The 13,414-nt window shown below is 35.0% G+C and overlaps 5 protein-coding genes across 5 annotated transcripts; 2 read left to right on the top strand and 3 right to left on the bottom strand.

Annotated features, from left to right (window-relative positions):
* Window positions 1-880: 880 nt before the first annotated feature.
* On the bottom strand, window positions 881-2,544 carry RVS167 (amphiphysin; the record flags this gene model as incomplete). Its single annotated transcript, XM_020191186.1, has 2 exons — window positions 1,434-2,544; window positions 881-1,238 (listed from the first exon to the last, which is right to left on the bottom strand). The coding sequence occupies exons 1-2, from the start codon at window positions 2,402-2,404 to the stop codon at window positions 881-883; spliced, it is 1,329 nt and encodes a 442-aa protein (XP_020048292.1). The 5' UTR covers window positions 2,405-2,544.
* Window positions 2,545-4,795: 2,251 nt separating this feature from the next.
* Window positions 4,796-7,785, top strand: ASCRUDRAFT_75223 (uncharacterized protein; the record flags this gene model as incomplete). The annotated part of the gene is made up of 1 exon (XM_020192975.1): window positions 4,796-7,785. Exon 1 carries the CDS (start codon window positions 5,208-5,210, stop codon window positions 7,782-7,784), a length of 2,577 nt encoding a protein of 858 aa, XP_020048291.1. The 5' UTR covers window positions 4,796-5,207.
* A 938-nt stretch (window positions 7,786-8,723) lies between these two features.
* On the bottom strand, window positions 8,724-9,176 carry RPB8 (DNA-directed RNA polymerase core subunit RPB8; the record flags this gene model as incomplete). The annotated part of the gene is made up of 1 exon (XM_020190427.1): window positions 8,724-9,176. The coding sequence occupies one exon, from the start codon at window positions 9,174-9,176 to the stop codon at window positions 8,724-8,726; it is 453 nt and encodes a 150-aa protein (XP_020048290.1).
* A 182-nt stretch (window positions 9,177-9,358) lies between these two features.
* Window positions 9,359-10,321, top strand: ASCRUDRAFT_33544 (zf-H2C2-domain-containing protein; the record flags this gene model as incomplete). Its single annotated transcript, XM_020190439.1, has 1 exon — window positions 9,359-10,321. A coding segment is annotated over one exon (963 nt), but the record flags the coding sequence as incomplete, so codon positions are not given.
* A 1,739-nt stretch (window positions 10,322-12,060) lies between these two features.
* Window positions 12,061-12,828, bottom strand: ASCRUDRAFT_7433 (alpha/beta hydrolase; the record flags this gene model as incomplete). The annotated part of the gene is made up of 1 exon (XM_020192642.1): window positions 12,061-12,828. The coding sequence occupies one exon, from the start codon at window positions 12,826-12,828 to the stop codon at window positions 12,061-12,063; it is 768 nt and encodes a 255-aa protein (XP_020048288.1).
* Between the last annotated feature and the right edge of the window lie 586 nt (window positions 12,829-13,414).

Below are 13,414 nucleotides of genomic sequence, written 5' to 3'. Positions count from 1 at the left end.
AAGTTGAATTTGAGACTGAATTTGAATTGATAATATTTTTTTTATTGTGAATTATGTTTGTATTAGCACTGTTATTTGCAGTGGTCAAGTCATTTTGCATGATTTTGTTCAATCTGTTGATATTGTCCTGAGAAGTTGAAGTTTGAGCTCTTATGGTTAGAATTACATTTTTGTTGTTGATCAAGTCATTAGAAGAATTGAAACTTTCGTTGGTATAGTTTTTGTAGGTGTTAAAATTGGAGTCAATATTAGTATGGTTGCTGCTGTTCTTGATATTTGTGCTAGTATTATTAATAGTATTATTAATGGTATGATTGGGAGTGGTGTTTTTAGGAGAGTGAGGACTATTGATGTTGCTGTTGTTGGCGGTGATAGAGGCAGTGTTGATATCGTTTGCAGCAATATCTTTGTTAATACTGATGGAGTTGCTGGGGAAAGAGCTCATTTTCGTTAAAGAAAGATGGAAGCCAGCTTTGTTGAAGTAAGTGTCTAGAATGCGAGAGCTGTCTGTCTGGTTTGTATGGGTAGTAGTAGGACTGGTACTAACAGAGGGAGGATTACTGGCTGCAAACATGAATGGAGCCTGAGGGAAGCAGAAGCAATAGAGCCAGAGTGGGAGACGAAGGAGCAAACGAGAGCAGTTCTGGAGGTGCTGAAGATGAAGGAAAACAGGCAGCAGAAGCAGCAGAAGAAGCAAGAGGGCTGTTTTTTCTGCCCTGTTTTGTGTGGCGGGGTCTGCGCCGTCGGACTGGGCACTGCGGGAGAACGCATGTAGACGCGCATGTGACCGATCCACAGAAGTGGCTTTTTTTGGCGCTACTTCTGGTGTTTTTAGTGGTTTTGGCGCTTCTGCTGCTTCTGCGTGTATTATACAAGCTATCTAGTTTTTGTTCAACTGGACGTAGTTGCCTGGGAACACGCCAGTGGCCCCATTCAATCGTCCAGTCCACCACCCATTCGAGTCTGGGGTTCGTTGCACAACCTCAATCACTTGTCCTGCCGAAAAGGCCAAATCGCCCTGGGCCTGAGGAACAAAATCGTAGAGTGCTGTGCAAGTTTCCACTGGGGCAACTGGTGGAGCTGCTGGGTTGCCTGTGGGCATTACTGGAGCTGCTCCTGGTGCAACGTAGCCTGTGTATCCTCCAAGATTACTATTTCCAGCTGAAGACACTGGGCTATAGGTGGAAACAGCTGGGTTGCTGTACACACTGTTTGTGGTGTTGGCGTACGAGGATCCACTGCTGGTGACTGGAGCTGGTATCACTTGTGGCTGGCCATATGGGCCAGTTGGATTGGCTGTGTTGTATGGATTGACTGGATTAACTGGATTAACTGGATTGACTGGATTGACTGGGTTATATGGATTAGCTGGGTTATATTGATTGGCTGGGTTAACTTCTGGCGTGGTGGTATATCCAACTCCTTGTTGATACATTGGTGTGGTTCCTGGTGGAGTGTATGGAGGTAATGCTTGATTGTTAACATTGCTATTAGCAGCAGTTTCACTAGCAGCTTCTTCTTCTTTTTTAGCATATCTTCTTTTTGTAGCTTCCAATTTAGCCTTTGCATGTCCAATCTTGAAATGGGTGATGCCTAGTGCTTCAGCTTGTTCATGAATATTTCCTCTTTTAGCATTAAATGATTCGAGAATGTCCCCACTCAAATCGAAATAGGGAATCTTCAATTCCTCCATTCTATTATACAAAGTGTAGAAAATGGACAATTGCATGTAGTAAAACGAAACAAATAAAGGTTGGATAAACTCAGCTTGGTATTGGAATAAAAATGGGAGTTCTGACTTTAGCAAATTGTTATAATAATCGTATTCTTCTTGTGCGATAGTAACGTTTGTTTGGGCTTTACTCAATCTTTCAATATCCTTTGCAGTTTCTTCTTTTTTGCTTTCATACTTCTTCAATGTGTTATTATGGCGATCTAAATCTAGCTGTTTGTGGTTTCTCTTTAGGGCCATTTTCTTGACGCTTTCAATGATTTTCAATAGGTCTTGAGCAGGCTCGATGATTCTTGTTTCAATTAGTTCCAAGTCTGGCGCTAGCGTTGCCTTTAGTTCTGCTACGACAGCTCGATAGGCTTCGCTTGCTTCAATTCCCTGGGGGTTTCCCTCGGGAATTAGGGAGTTTGGATCACTAACCTTTCCACTGATGGGTTTGTAGATTTCTTCAATACCCTTTGAAAATTCAATTTGGTGATCTAGCATGCCATTAACAGCAGTGAAATATCGATTGCTTTCTTCACTGAGTTTTTTTGTTTCAGTTTCTAGCTCTTTGAATCTTCGTTCTGCGTCAAGGTAAACAGGATCGACTGTTTGAGTCCCCATTTTGAATTTATAACGAATGGTCGTTGGGGCTCTTTTGATGCTCTTTGAAAAACCTTTAAAACTCATTTTTTGATTCAGTGTAGCGTAGAATGATAAGTAGAAGGACACTTGGAAGATATGGGAAAAACAAAACAAAAAAAAAGGTGAAAAGACAGTGGATTAAATGGCAGTAATTGACCTCCTATTAAAAATGGCTTGGGTATCAGCACTGAAATGGTGCTACTAAGTACTAAGTAGCACAGTAGGTGTGAGAGTGTGAGAGAGCAAGAGGTATTTCGGAATTAAAGCGTACGAAATACGGAAGCAGGGGGTTTGTGCCGGGAGATTTGCTGTTTGCTACGGAACGGTGATCGCTAAAGTGTGGTCGTTGTCGCTAAGAGGAGGAGGGGTATAGGTCATCTGATCTAATCCGTGTAGGTTTAGTTTGATGAAAAGTTAGTATCCATTGGTATGGTTGATGTGAGGTCATAGGGTTGAGAATGGAGACTCGAGACAAACCGGAATTGAGGATATCCGCGTTTGTCCATGAGGATGAACCGTTGTTTTGTGGGAAAGACAAGTTCAAGACACCAGACGCAAGACAAATAGAAGGAAAACGGTTTTTTTTTCATTTCATGTATTATTTTGGGAAGGAAATGTGGATTAGAAAACTAAAAATGGCATTCAAGAGAGAGATTACGTCAAATTTATCCAAAAAAAAGGGAAGAGTGATAAAGGAGAGTAATAGAAGTGAAATGTATAAATTAATACGATAATATAAATACGATAATATAAATACGATAATATAAATACGATAATATAAATATGATAATATAAATATGATAATGTAAATATGATAATGTAAATATGATAATGTGATAATATAAACGAGATGATATATTGGATAAAAAAAAGAAAATTGAGATGCAGTTAATATTGATCTATTTTGGATAATAATCGAATGCTGAGATAAACCATAATGTTTAAAGGATAAAAAGGTAAAAAGAGGTAAATTATTCGAGAATTTAAAAAATCACGAAAAATAAACATAGAAAAAAAAAAAACAGGTAAAAAAAAACAGGAAAATTTTAGTTAAGTTGCAAAGTGAATATTTTGAATAATTTATTATTTAAATTGTCACAAATAATAAGTGATAAGTTGAATAACATGAAATAATAAAACAACAAAATAATGAAATAAGCTGAATGAAGTCAACTTGATCTTTATACATAAATTGTAAAGAATAACCAAAAAAGGTGCAAAGAAAGAGACGTTAAACAAGAGTCAATGGACTAAATAAGTTAATAGATTCACTAATAGTGTGCTAGTGATCGTATACCATAATTATATACTAGCAATAGTATTATGTGAGTATACCATTAGTAGTGCCACTCTATTTGTAATGCTTTAAACAATATATCTATTATATGTCAATTAAATGACATGAGTTAAATCCAAATTGTAATATGCAAATAATGTGATGATTACATTTGTAAGTGGTGAACTACATTTTATTTGAAACTTAAGAAATAATATTAATACGAGTATTAATAGAATTATTGAAAAAAGACATCCAGTAAAATTTAATTCAATTGCAAAACAATTGAAAATGTTGTAAGATTATAAAATGAATAAATATGACTGGTCAATTGGTTGTTGCAAAAGAAAGTTGTCAAAAAATTCTATTAGGTGAAAAAAAACAAGAAAAATAATTAATAAAGTAAAAAAAATTTTTTACATATAATTGAGTAAATAATACACTAATTTTTATTTTAGCTCAAGAATAAATTGCACGACAAAAGAAAAACTCAAAGTAAAACGTAAGAGACAAAAAGGAAGACGATGAAAAATTTTCATAGAACAAAAAAAGAGCAAAAGGATGAAAAAAAGAAGAAAATTTTGCAGTCTAAAACCAGAAAAGAAAAATTTTTCATGAAATTTCAGTGGAATACAATGATCAATAAAATTTTTTTTCTCTCCAGTTTCCACTAGCACTAAGAAAAAAGAGACTAATTCCTATTACTAACTTAATTAGCCCAACAGGCCTACTTGGGTAATCAGTCCAGGGCCAGTATACCGCGTCTGTCAGCGTCCGCACGCAGGAGAGCGCCGCAGAGCGCACGCTTCTAGAAACCCCGGAAGACGTCCGCTGCTTTTCCCGGTGCGCCGCGACCATCGGGTCCCGTTTCTGAAAACCGCGTGCTGCGAGAGACAGTCCACGCGAGCGGTATTTGGCTAACTACGACCAGTGCAAGCGGGGAAGAACGCCCACACAGTTGGTCTCGCGGGCGCGCAGAATCGGTGGGTGCGGGCATTTCGCGCAGCGCAGGGCTCGTTCTTTGAGCACTTGGAAAAAGAGGATTTGTGAACAGTTGCTTCGTGAATTAGTGATTTGAGAATTAGTGGGTTTGTGATTTTGTAATGCTATTTAGTTTTTTTGTTTTTTCTCTTTTTTAATTTCTAAATTTCTGATTTTCTGTATTTGAAAATTATTAACTTTCCATGAAATTAGATGGAGCAAAATTTTTTGTTAATGAGTTAAATATCCAGCATCCTCTTGCTCCATTGTCCACCAATCCCTCATATATATATATATAATTCATTCAATCCTTTCTTTTTCTTGCTGGCCTTCAACTCTCTTTCGTCTCAACTCCTAGCCCTGCTATTTCTTCCTTTCTTTCTTTCATCCCCAATCTCTGCTCCAACGTTCAACTTACCCCAAGGTTGTATCCTTATCCTTATCCTTATCCTTATCCTTATCCTTATCCTCATCCTCATCCTCACCCTTATATATTCTTGTTCTCGTTCTCAAATCCCTAGCCTTATCACCTCAAACCATATCTTACACATTTCTCCAACTTTAATGATTTCGCCAAATGACCAATCCATAATGTCTACGCATTTCAACTCGCAAAATCCCAACAGCAGCTCTTCTGCAAACAATTCTCCCATCAGATTCGCCTCAAATAACGCTTTCCTGATCGATCTAGATCTAGACCTAGACCTAGACAATAACATCCCTGATCTCCCTAATACCACCATCGATAACACCAACACTATCTTCACCACCAACAACCTCATGGACTTTCCTCTGGACTCCCCTATTGACAGTTCATCTATCTGGGACGTTTATTTCAATGCCAAAGAACTACTAAACTACAAACCAAGGGTTGAAAACAGATCTCTAAGAAAATCTTTCAAATCTCACATCAACACCTTTAGCACCAATAACAGTATACAAAATAACAATAATAATCCCACTCTTAACACAAACACTAACAACATCATCAAGAATCCAAAAAACACATCAACCTTGTCTCTATCTCTATCCACCTCCTTGAACTCTCAGGATAGCCTCTTATCTTCTGTATCTCCCTCCTCAATCTCTTCAAACACCATACAAAACAATTTCCAAACAAATTTCCAAACAAATTTCCAAACAAATTTTGATAACTATATCTATAACGCCGATAATAACACTAGCGCTGACACCACAACAAATAATAATAATAATAATAATAATAACAACAACAACAACAACAAAAACGACGACGACGACAACAACAGCAACAATATTAACATTAACGATAACGATAACGATAAATTAAATCAAGCTCTTGATTTTGACAAAGATGATTTCTTATCCCTATACAACATTCTCAAATCAGTTCCCTCAATCTCTTCTCTAATTCCAAACTCCCACTCCAACTCAAATCCTCATTCTCACTCAAATTCAAATTCTAATTCTAACTCTCATTCCAATTCAACCTCCACTTCCACTTCAAACCCTCAATCCTCAAGCAAATTGATCAAATCTTCCACCTCTTCCACCTCCTTTCTAAACACCCCATCCTCAAATTCTTCCTCAAACTCCTCTTCCCCTGCTGCCTCAACAACCTCCACTTCAAACCAAAACAAAAAGAAACAAATCACTGAATGTTCAAATTGCCACACCACAAAAACTCCTCTATGGAGAAGAGACTCGAATGGCAACACTCTCTGCAATGCTTGTGGCTTATTCCAAAAACTACATGGAACAATGAGACCCTTATCTCTTAAAACTGATATCATTAAAAAGAGAAACTCAAAGAGAACCCTACTAAACAATCAAAACCTATCAAACAAAAACCTACTAAACTCAAAAAAATTCTCCTTTCAACAAAATTACTACTCTTCTCCAAATGACTACAACAACTACAACAATTATAACAACTATAACAATCTAAATGCTCTCAATTCTATGAATAACATGAACAACATGAACTCAATCAATTCCATAAACTCTATCAACAACATGAACAGTATGAATTCAATGAACAACATGAATATCAACCCTCTAAATAACTTTTCAAATCAAAATAACCAAAACAACTTCTTCAATCAAACAAACGATTTCAATAACAATTATAACGATTTAAATAGTATAAATTTCCCCTATAATAATAACATTTTCCCAAATAAATCTAAAAATGTTCCAATTTTACCAAAACCTCTTTCGGCTAATAATCTAGCAAATTTAAATAATAATAATAATAATAGTAATAATAATAATAACAATAATAATAATAACAATAATAATAATAATAACAATAACAATATTGAATTTGCAAACAAAAGAAAAAGAAACAGCCTTGTTTTAAACCAAATCAATAAATCAAACTCTTGTTACCAATTCAATAACTACCAAAATCAACACCATTACCACTCTCAAAGCCAGAGCTTCAATTCTAAAAACCTAAACCAAAACCAAACTTCTGTTGGTTCCGCTCCTTCCAATTCAATAGCTATCAACAACAACCCTGCTTACATTGCTTCCCCTTCTTTTTTTCCTTCTCATTCCCATTCTCAATCTCATTCAAACCAAAATTTTTATCCAAACTCTTTACCTTCTAATTTCACAATTCAAAATCAAAGCCAAAGCCAGAACCAAAGTCAGAATCAAATGAATAAAATCAATATGGCTACCGTTAATAGTGTAGACAGTAATATGAATAATTTCAATTATAATAGTAATTCAGATATAAACAGAATGAATAATAGTATAGGCAACATGAGCGAATCAAATATGAATTTCAATAGCAATAATAATAATAGTAATAGCAATAATAATAATAATAATAATAATAATGATACTAAAGATAATAATAATAGTGGCAATAATAATATTCAAATGGGCATTAACCAATTCCAATTTCAAAACAGAAATTCAAATCATAATTTTAATTCCGATAATAATATGCATGCATCAATGAACATGAATAATATGAATAATAATCTTAACATGAACTATAATAATAATAACAACAATGATAATTACAATTCAAATCAGTCAAATATGAATTTTCAAAGCAATCAAAACTCTAATGTTAGTAGTAGAGATGATAATGAAAATAACAATAGCCAAAATAAAAGCGGATCGAGAGCGTTTAATGTTAAGGATTTTGATTGGCTACAATTTGAAATATGACATCTAATTATTAGATTATTTTTAAAGATTTTTATCTTTATTTTAATTTTCATTGATTACAATTTTTATTTTTCTTGTTTCTTAGAATTTGTTGTATTAATTTCAATTCTATTTGATTCTTTTTTTACTAATTGTTTAAATGTTAAGTTTTTAATTTTAATTTCTAATTTTGCTTCATTTATGGTGTTTTTTTTACAAGTTTTTTTTATGAGTTTTTTTTTTTGTTAAAATAATTAAATTAGGGTTTTTTTTATAATGGTTGCAATTCATTTTGAAGAGTTAAAGATAAATAATATACTAAAAGTTATAAAAATTAAATGAAGCAAAGATAAAAAAAGTTTATTGTTTTCATTTTTTTGTTTTTTCGTTTTTTTCGTTTTTTTTGTTTTTGATTTGTTTTTTTTAGTTTTTTTTTTGTTTATTGTTAGTCTTTTTTGGTAGTTTGAAAAATCTCATTCACTTTATTTATTACATATACATTTAAACTGTTTTAATGAAGTTATTAATTTACTTATTCAATTTTTAGTCATTTTTATTTCAAAAATTTTATCTTTTTTTTTTTTTTTTTTTTTTTTTTTTTGTTTTTTTTTTGTTTATTGTTAGTCTTTTTTGGTAGTTTGAAAAATCTCATTCACTTTATTTATAAGATTAAATTCCAGAGGGCTAGCCCTCCGGAATTAATTTACTTATTCAATTTTTAGTCATTTTTATTNTCTTTTTTTTTTTTTTTTTTTTCATTTTTTTCACTCTTTTGTGTTCAATTAAATAAAAATACAATAAATAGTTCATTGAATTAAATGAATGAAAAAATGTAGAAACGATTGAGAGAAGTAAATTGTAACCCCATCCATATATTGTCATATACTTTACTATACTATATACCATGCTATACTATGCCATATTGTATGATATTTCAATCAATGGCAGTAAAACAGTAAATCATTTACGGATCAAGATGTAGACGTGGGACTGTTTCAAAGAAGACAAGTTTCTGTAGGTTCCTTCCAAGCACATAAGCAAACCACCAAAGGAAGCATAGACTTTGATGCTGTTTTCAATGGACTCGTTGGTGGAGACAGACTCGTCGAACTTATAGATGGTGCCATACATGACATACTCGTAGTCGTCGGCCAAGGATCTGGCAGACTCAGCAGCATGGGGTCTCCAGCCAACGTTGGCAAAGTCGTCAGCAGGATCTTCGGTCAAGGAGGAGGCCAAGGTGATGGTGAGGGTGTCGTGGTCAGCAACAGGATAGATCTCTGAGTTGATGTCCAAGGTGATCTTGATGTCCTTGGAGGACGTGGAGGAGGCGACGATTCTGGTGATCCTGTCGTAGCGTGCCGAGTCTGTGGACTCCACTACGAATCTGTCGTCGAACAAGGTATTGGACATCTTCTGGTGTTTCGCTCAGGCCGAAGGGGAAGCAGGAGAAGCAGAAGAAGCACCACCACCAAAAACAGCACAAGCACCACCGGTCCGTCCGTGCGGCGTCGCCCCGCGGCACGGCCTCAACCGCTCAAGGCTGCGCTTCTCTTCCTCCTCCTCCTCCTTCTTCACCACAACCACCTCCACAGATGAACCAGAACATATTGGCAGAGTACAACCAGCTCAACGTCTCCCCCATCACTGTGCTTCTCAAGGACGACCAGACCAGCGCCACCATCTACCCTATCGAGAGCTTTGAGGACCTTCCTCCTGGGTTGTTGGCCTTTCTCTGTGACGAGTTCAACGCTGAGATCGAAAGAGGCGAGACCTATCCCTTCTTCGACACCTTGGAAATCGAGCTCTTCAAGACCTACTGGTTTGGCTCCTTTGCTGCTGTGATGCTCTTGGGCTCCGATCCCTATATCCAACAGTCGAAACAGTGGGAGAAGGAATGCCTAGGCACCTTTTACATCAAGCCCAACTACCCAGGACGATGCTCCCACATCTGCTCTGGCGGCTTTTTGGTCAACGCTGGCATTCGAAACAGAGGAATTGGCAAAATCCTTACCCAGACCTACCTCAACTGGGCTCCTCACCTAGGCTACTCTTATTCCATCTTCAATTTGGTATTCGACATCAACTACTCCGCCAAACACATCTTTGATTCCTTCAATTTCAAGAAAATCGGCAAAATCAAGTCTGCTGGAATCCTCAAAGGCCATGACAACGCAATAGATGCTATCATTTACGGGAGAGAATTGGCTCCAATTCTAAACCACAACGATTCCACCATCAACAGCGGTTCCTACAGATTCGACAAAATAAAATTCTACTTGGAGACTGGCAAATATCCTCCAATGGCTGATCGCCAGGAGAAATCAAGATTGAGAAGCAGCGCTGCTCACTACAAACTACTCAATGGCAAACTAATGCTAAAAAACAAAGAAGTCATCAGTGACCCATCAAGACAAATAAAAATCTGCACTGAAGTTCATATGATAAACCATGGCGGAATCAACAAAACAACCGCTGCTATAGCTGAAAGATATCACTGGACAAGAATAAAAGACACTGTTGCTCAGGTCATTAAAAATTGTAGACAATGTAGAGATAACACTCTTCCAATATCCACCTCAAATAATTCAAATTATAACCGTACCACTAATATTAATCCTAATATGAATGATAATCATATCAATATCAATCAAATTAACAGTATCAACAGTATTAACAGTATTAATGGTAATCTCAATCTCAATCTCAATCATAATAACCATAACCATAACAATATTAATAATGTTAACAACAATAATATTAATAACAATAATATTAATAACGTTAATAATAACATTAATGCCATTAACGCAATTAACACCATTAATAAAAACAAAAATAATCAAACCAATGATAATCATATTCCTCAACTTCAAATTCAATTCCAGCCAAGTAGAAGCTTAATTCAAAGTCTTCCAACTCAAATGCCTTGTCTTCACACAAATACTTCTAAAATTCATAAAAACAATTCCAATACTTCTACTTCCACACCTACTTCAGCTACCGCCACAACTACTATTACAACCGATAATAATAAATCTAATACCAACGATAAAATCAATATTGATATTAATTTAAAATCCAACAATATCAATTCAACTAATAACAATTCAAACTCAATTTCTAATTCAAATAACAATAACAACAATATTAACAAAAACAACTCTAATAACAAAATCACTTATGATAATCGTAATGTTCTAAATAATAGAAGCCAAAACTTATCTTCTCCAAGTCCAAATACAAATACAAATACAAATACAAATAACTCAAACCAAACTTATAGTATAATATCTAACGCCCTACAGAATTTTGATCCCGATGATACAAATGCTTTGGCTGCAGTTGTTAGCGCTGCTTCTCAATCCCTAAACAACAACATAAATACAAATAATAACTATAATATCGACAATATTATTGAATCTTCTTTAGGTCAATCTTATGTGAGAGATAACCATCATGGTACTATTAATAACGATGAAACTGATAATAACCATGACCATAACCATACTCACGATAATAGCTTAGGTCTGATTCAAGATCAAGATCAAGATCAAAGCCAAAATCAAAATCAAAACCAAAACCAAAATCAAAACCAAAATCAAAACCAAAATCAAAATCAAAACCAAAATCAAAACCAAAATCAAAACCAAAACCCAAATCAGAACCAAAATCAGAACCAAAACTTAAATCAAAACTTAAATCAAAACTCAAATCAAAACTCAAATCAACAGCTTGATCATGATTTAAACAATAATGAATATTTCCAGCCAGCGAAAAAAAGGCAAAGACTAAATTCGGATATACTAAATGATAACATCGACCCCACAATTACCACATCTTATTCTCCTTAATGTTTTTTTCTTCTTCTATTATTTTTTTAGTTTTTTGTATTTTTTTTTGAACTTTTTTCTTTAAAAAGAAGACAAGAAATATTTAAAAGATTAATCTCAATTTAATTTTAATTTTCAATTTAGTTTTAATTTCATTTTTAATTTTAATTTTTAATTTTAATTTTTAATTTTAATTTTCAATTTATATTATATGAATGCATTTTTTTTCAGTTTTACAGTGACTAAGCAAATAAAAAAACAACAATTACAGTTCTTTAGTTCAATTAATTTTATATACTATTTTGCACTTTTTTTTTTTTTTTTTATTCTCTTATGAAAAGTTGTTAACATTTTTGCGCGGTATTTAAATTTTTAATTCGTTATATATATTAAAAATTGTGATTAATTAATAGAATGGAAACTAAAGACTAGAAAAGTGTAAGATGAAAAGTGTAAGATGAAAATCAGAAAAAGTTATCTATTTCATCTAGTAGATTGTCGACTGGATCGCCTTTTTCCTCAGCCTGTCTTTTACTGTCTTGTTCCTTGAGAGTCACCTTGATCCAATTGATCCAGTTGTTAACAATAAACTTGTTGTTGGGAACAAAATGACCACCGGGATGCCTGTACACTGTAACAGTGTTGCTCTTACAGAACTGTGTCACCAAAAGCTCAGAGGCCTCGTTCAGAATCACAGTGTCCAACTCACCAAAGATGTGGAGGGTGGGAATGGTAATTCTCTTCCCCAAGTACTTGCGCTGGAGGTTTTCAAACTTCAAGGGAAAGCCACTGAAGACAATGGCAAACTTCAAGACGTTGCTGGGGTCGAACAACGAAATGCTGCTGGCGACAATTGCAGCCATGGCAGCTCCCTGGGAGAAGCCTATCACACCATCAAAGGGGCCCTGTTCTTTGAAGACTCTCTGGAGATAGGCAATGGTGTTGCTGTGGAACTGGCTCTCAGAAATAGAGTCGTCGTGCGTCGTCCACCAACCATAGTAGTTGATCTGCTCACCACCTCTGGTCGAGTCGAGCTTGGAGATGGAGTCGAAGTGGAAATCTGTCTTAGAGAGCTTGATAGAGCCATCGACATACACCATCTCGACGTTGGGAATGCTCTTCTTCAAGTTTTTGCGAAAGCCAGAGGTTTTGGCCTCGAAGATCTTGCCACTTTGAGCAAACCCATGGAGAAAGAGGATCTTGGTTTTCGAGCTGCTGTTGAGGGAAGGCATTGCTGTGGATGCTACTAATATGATGACGATGTTGAGGTTGAAGAGTGATAACAGTGTTTAAGATGCTCTGCCAGGAGGATTTGGAAGCCAATTTATACGATTTCTTTTAACTGTTCTGATGGAAAATGAGTACAACAAAGAATAGTACAAGAGACGCATTAAAAATCCTCAAATGCTGACACAGAGATATGAAAACTATCAATTTTATTGTCTGTTGTCTGTGATGCTGCTTGTAAATTATTGCTCTAAAACTTCCCATTGGTAATCAAAAACAGATGTGGAAATTAGAGTTTTTTTTTCTAAAACTGACTCTTGGGCTGATAAGCTAATTTTTTTTTCCTCATTTTTTTTTTTGTCTTTTTTCCCCATAGAAATTCACTTCAACAGAGATTAACCTAGGTTATATGGAACAAAAAAACTCGAGAGGGTCTTAAACATCTCAAACACCACTCAAAATGAACCCACAGTGAAGAGTTTCAAGCGAGGATACTCAAGATGAAATAGGTTTTAATATAGGCTACAACTGACGAATCAGATAGAATGATATGCTTATGTATATATATTATCTAAGAGTTTCTAAGAGTCT

This window comes from Ascoidea rubescens (genome assembly GCF_001661345.1).
Source record: "Ascoidea rubescens DSM 1968 unplaced genomic scaffold ASCRUscaffold_4, whole genome shotgun sequence".
NCBI classification, from domain to species: domain Eukaryota; kingdom Fungi; phylum Ascomycota; class Saccharomycetes; order Ascoideales; family Ascoideaceae; genus Ascoidea; species Ascoidea rubescens.
Note: the sequence above shows the minus strand (reverse complement) of the source record. Positions and strands in the feature narration are given on the sequence as shown.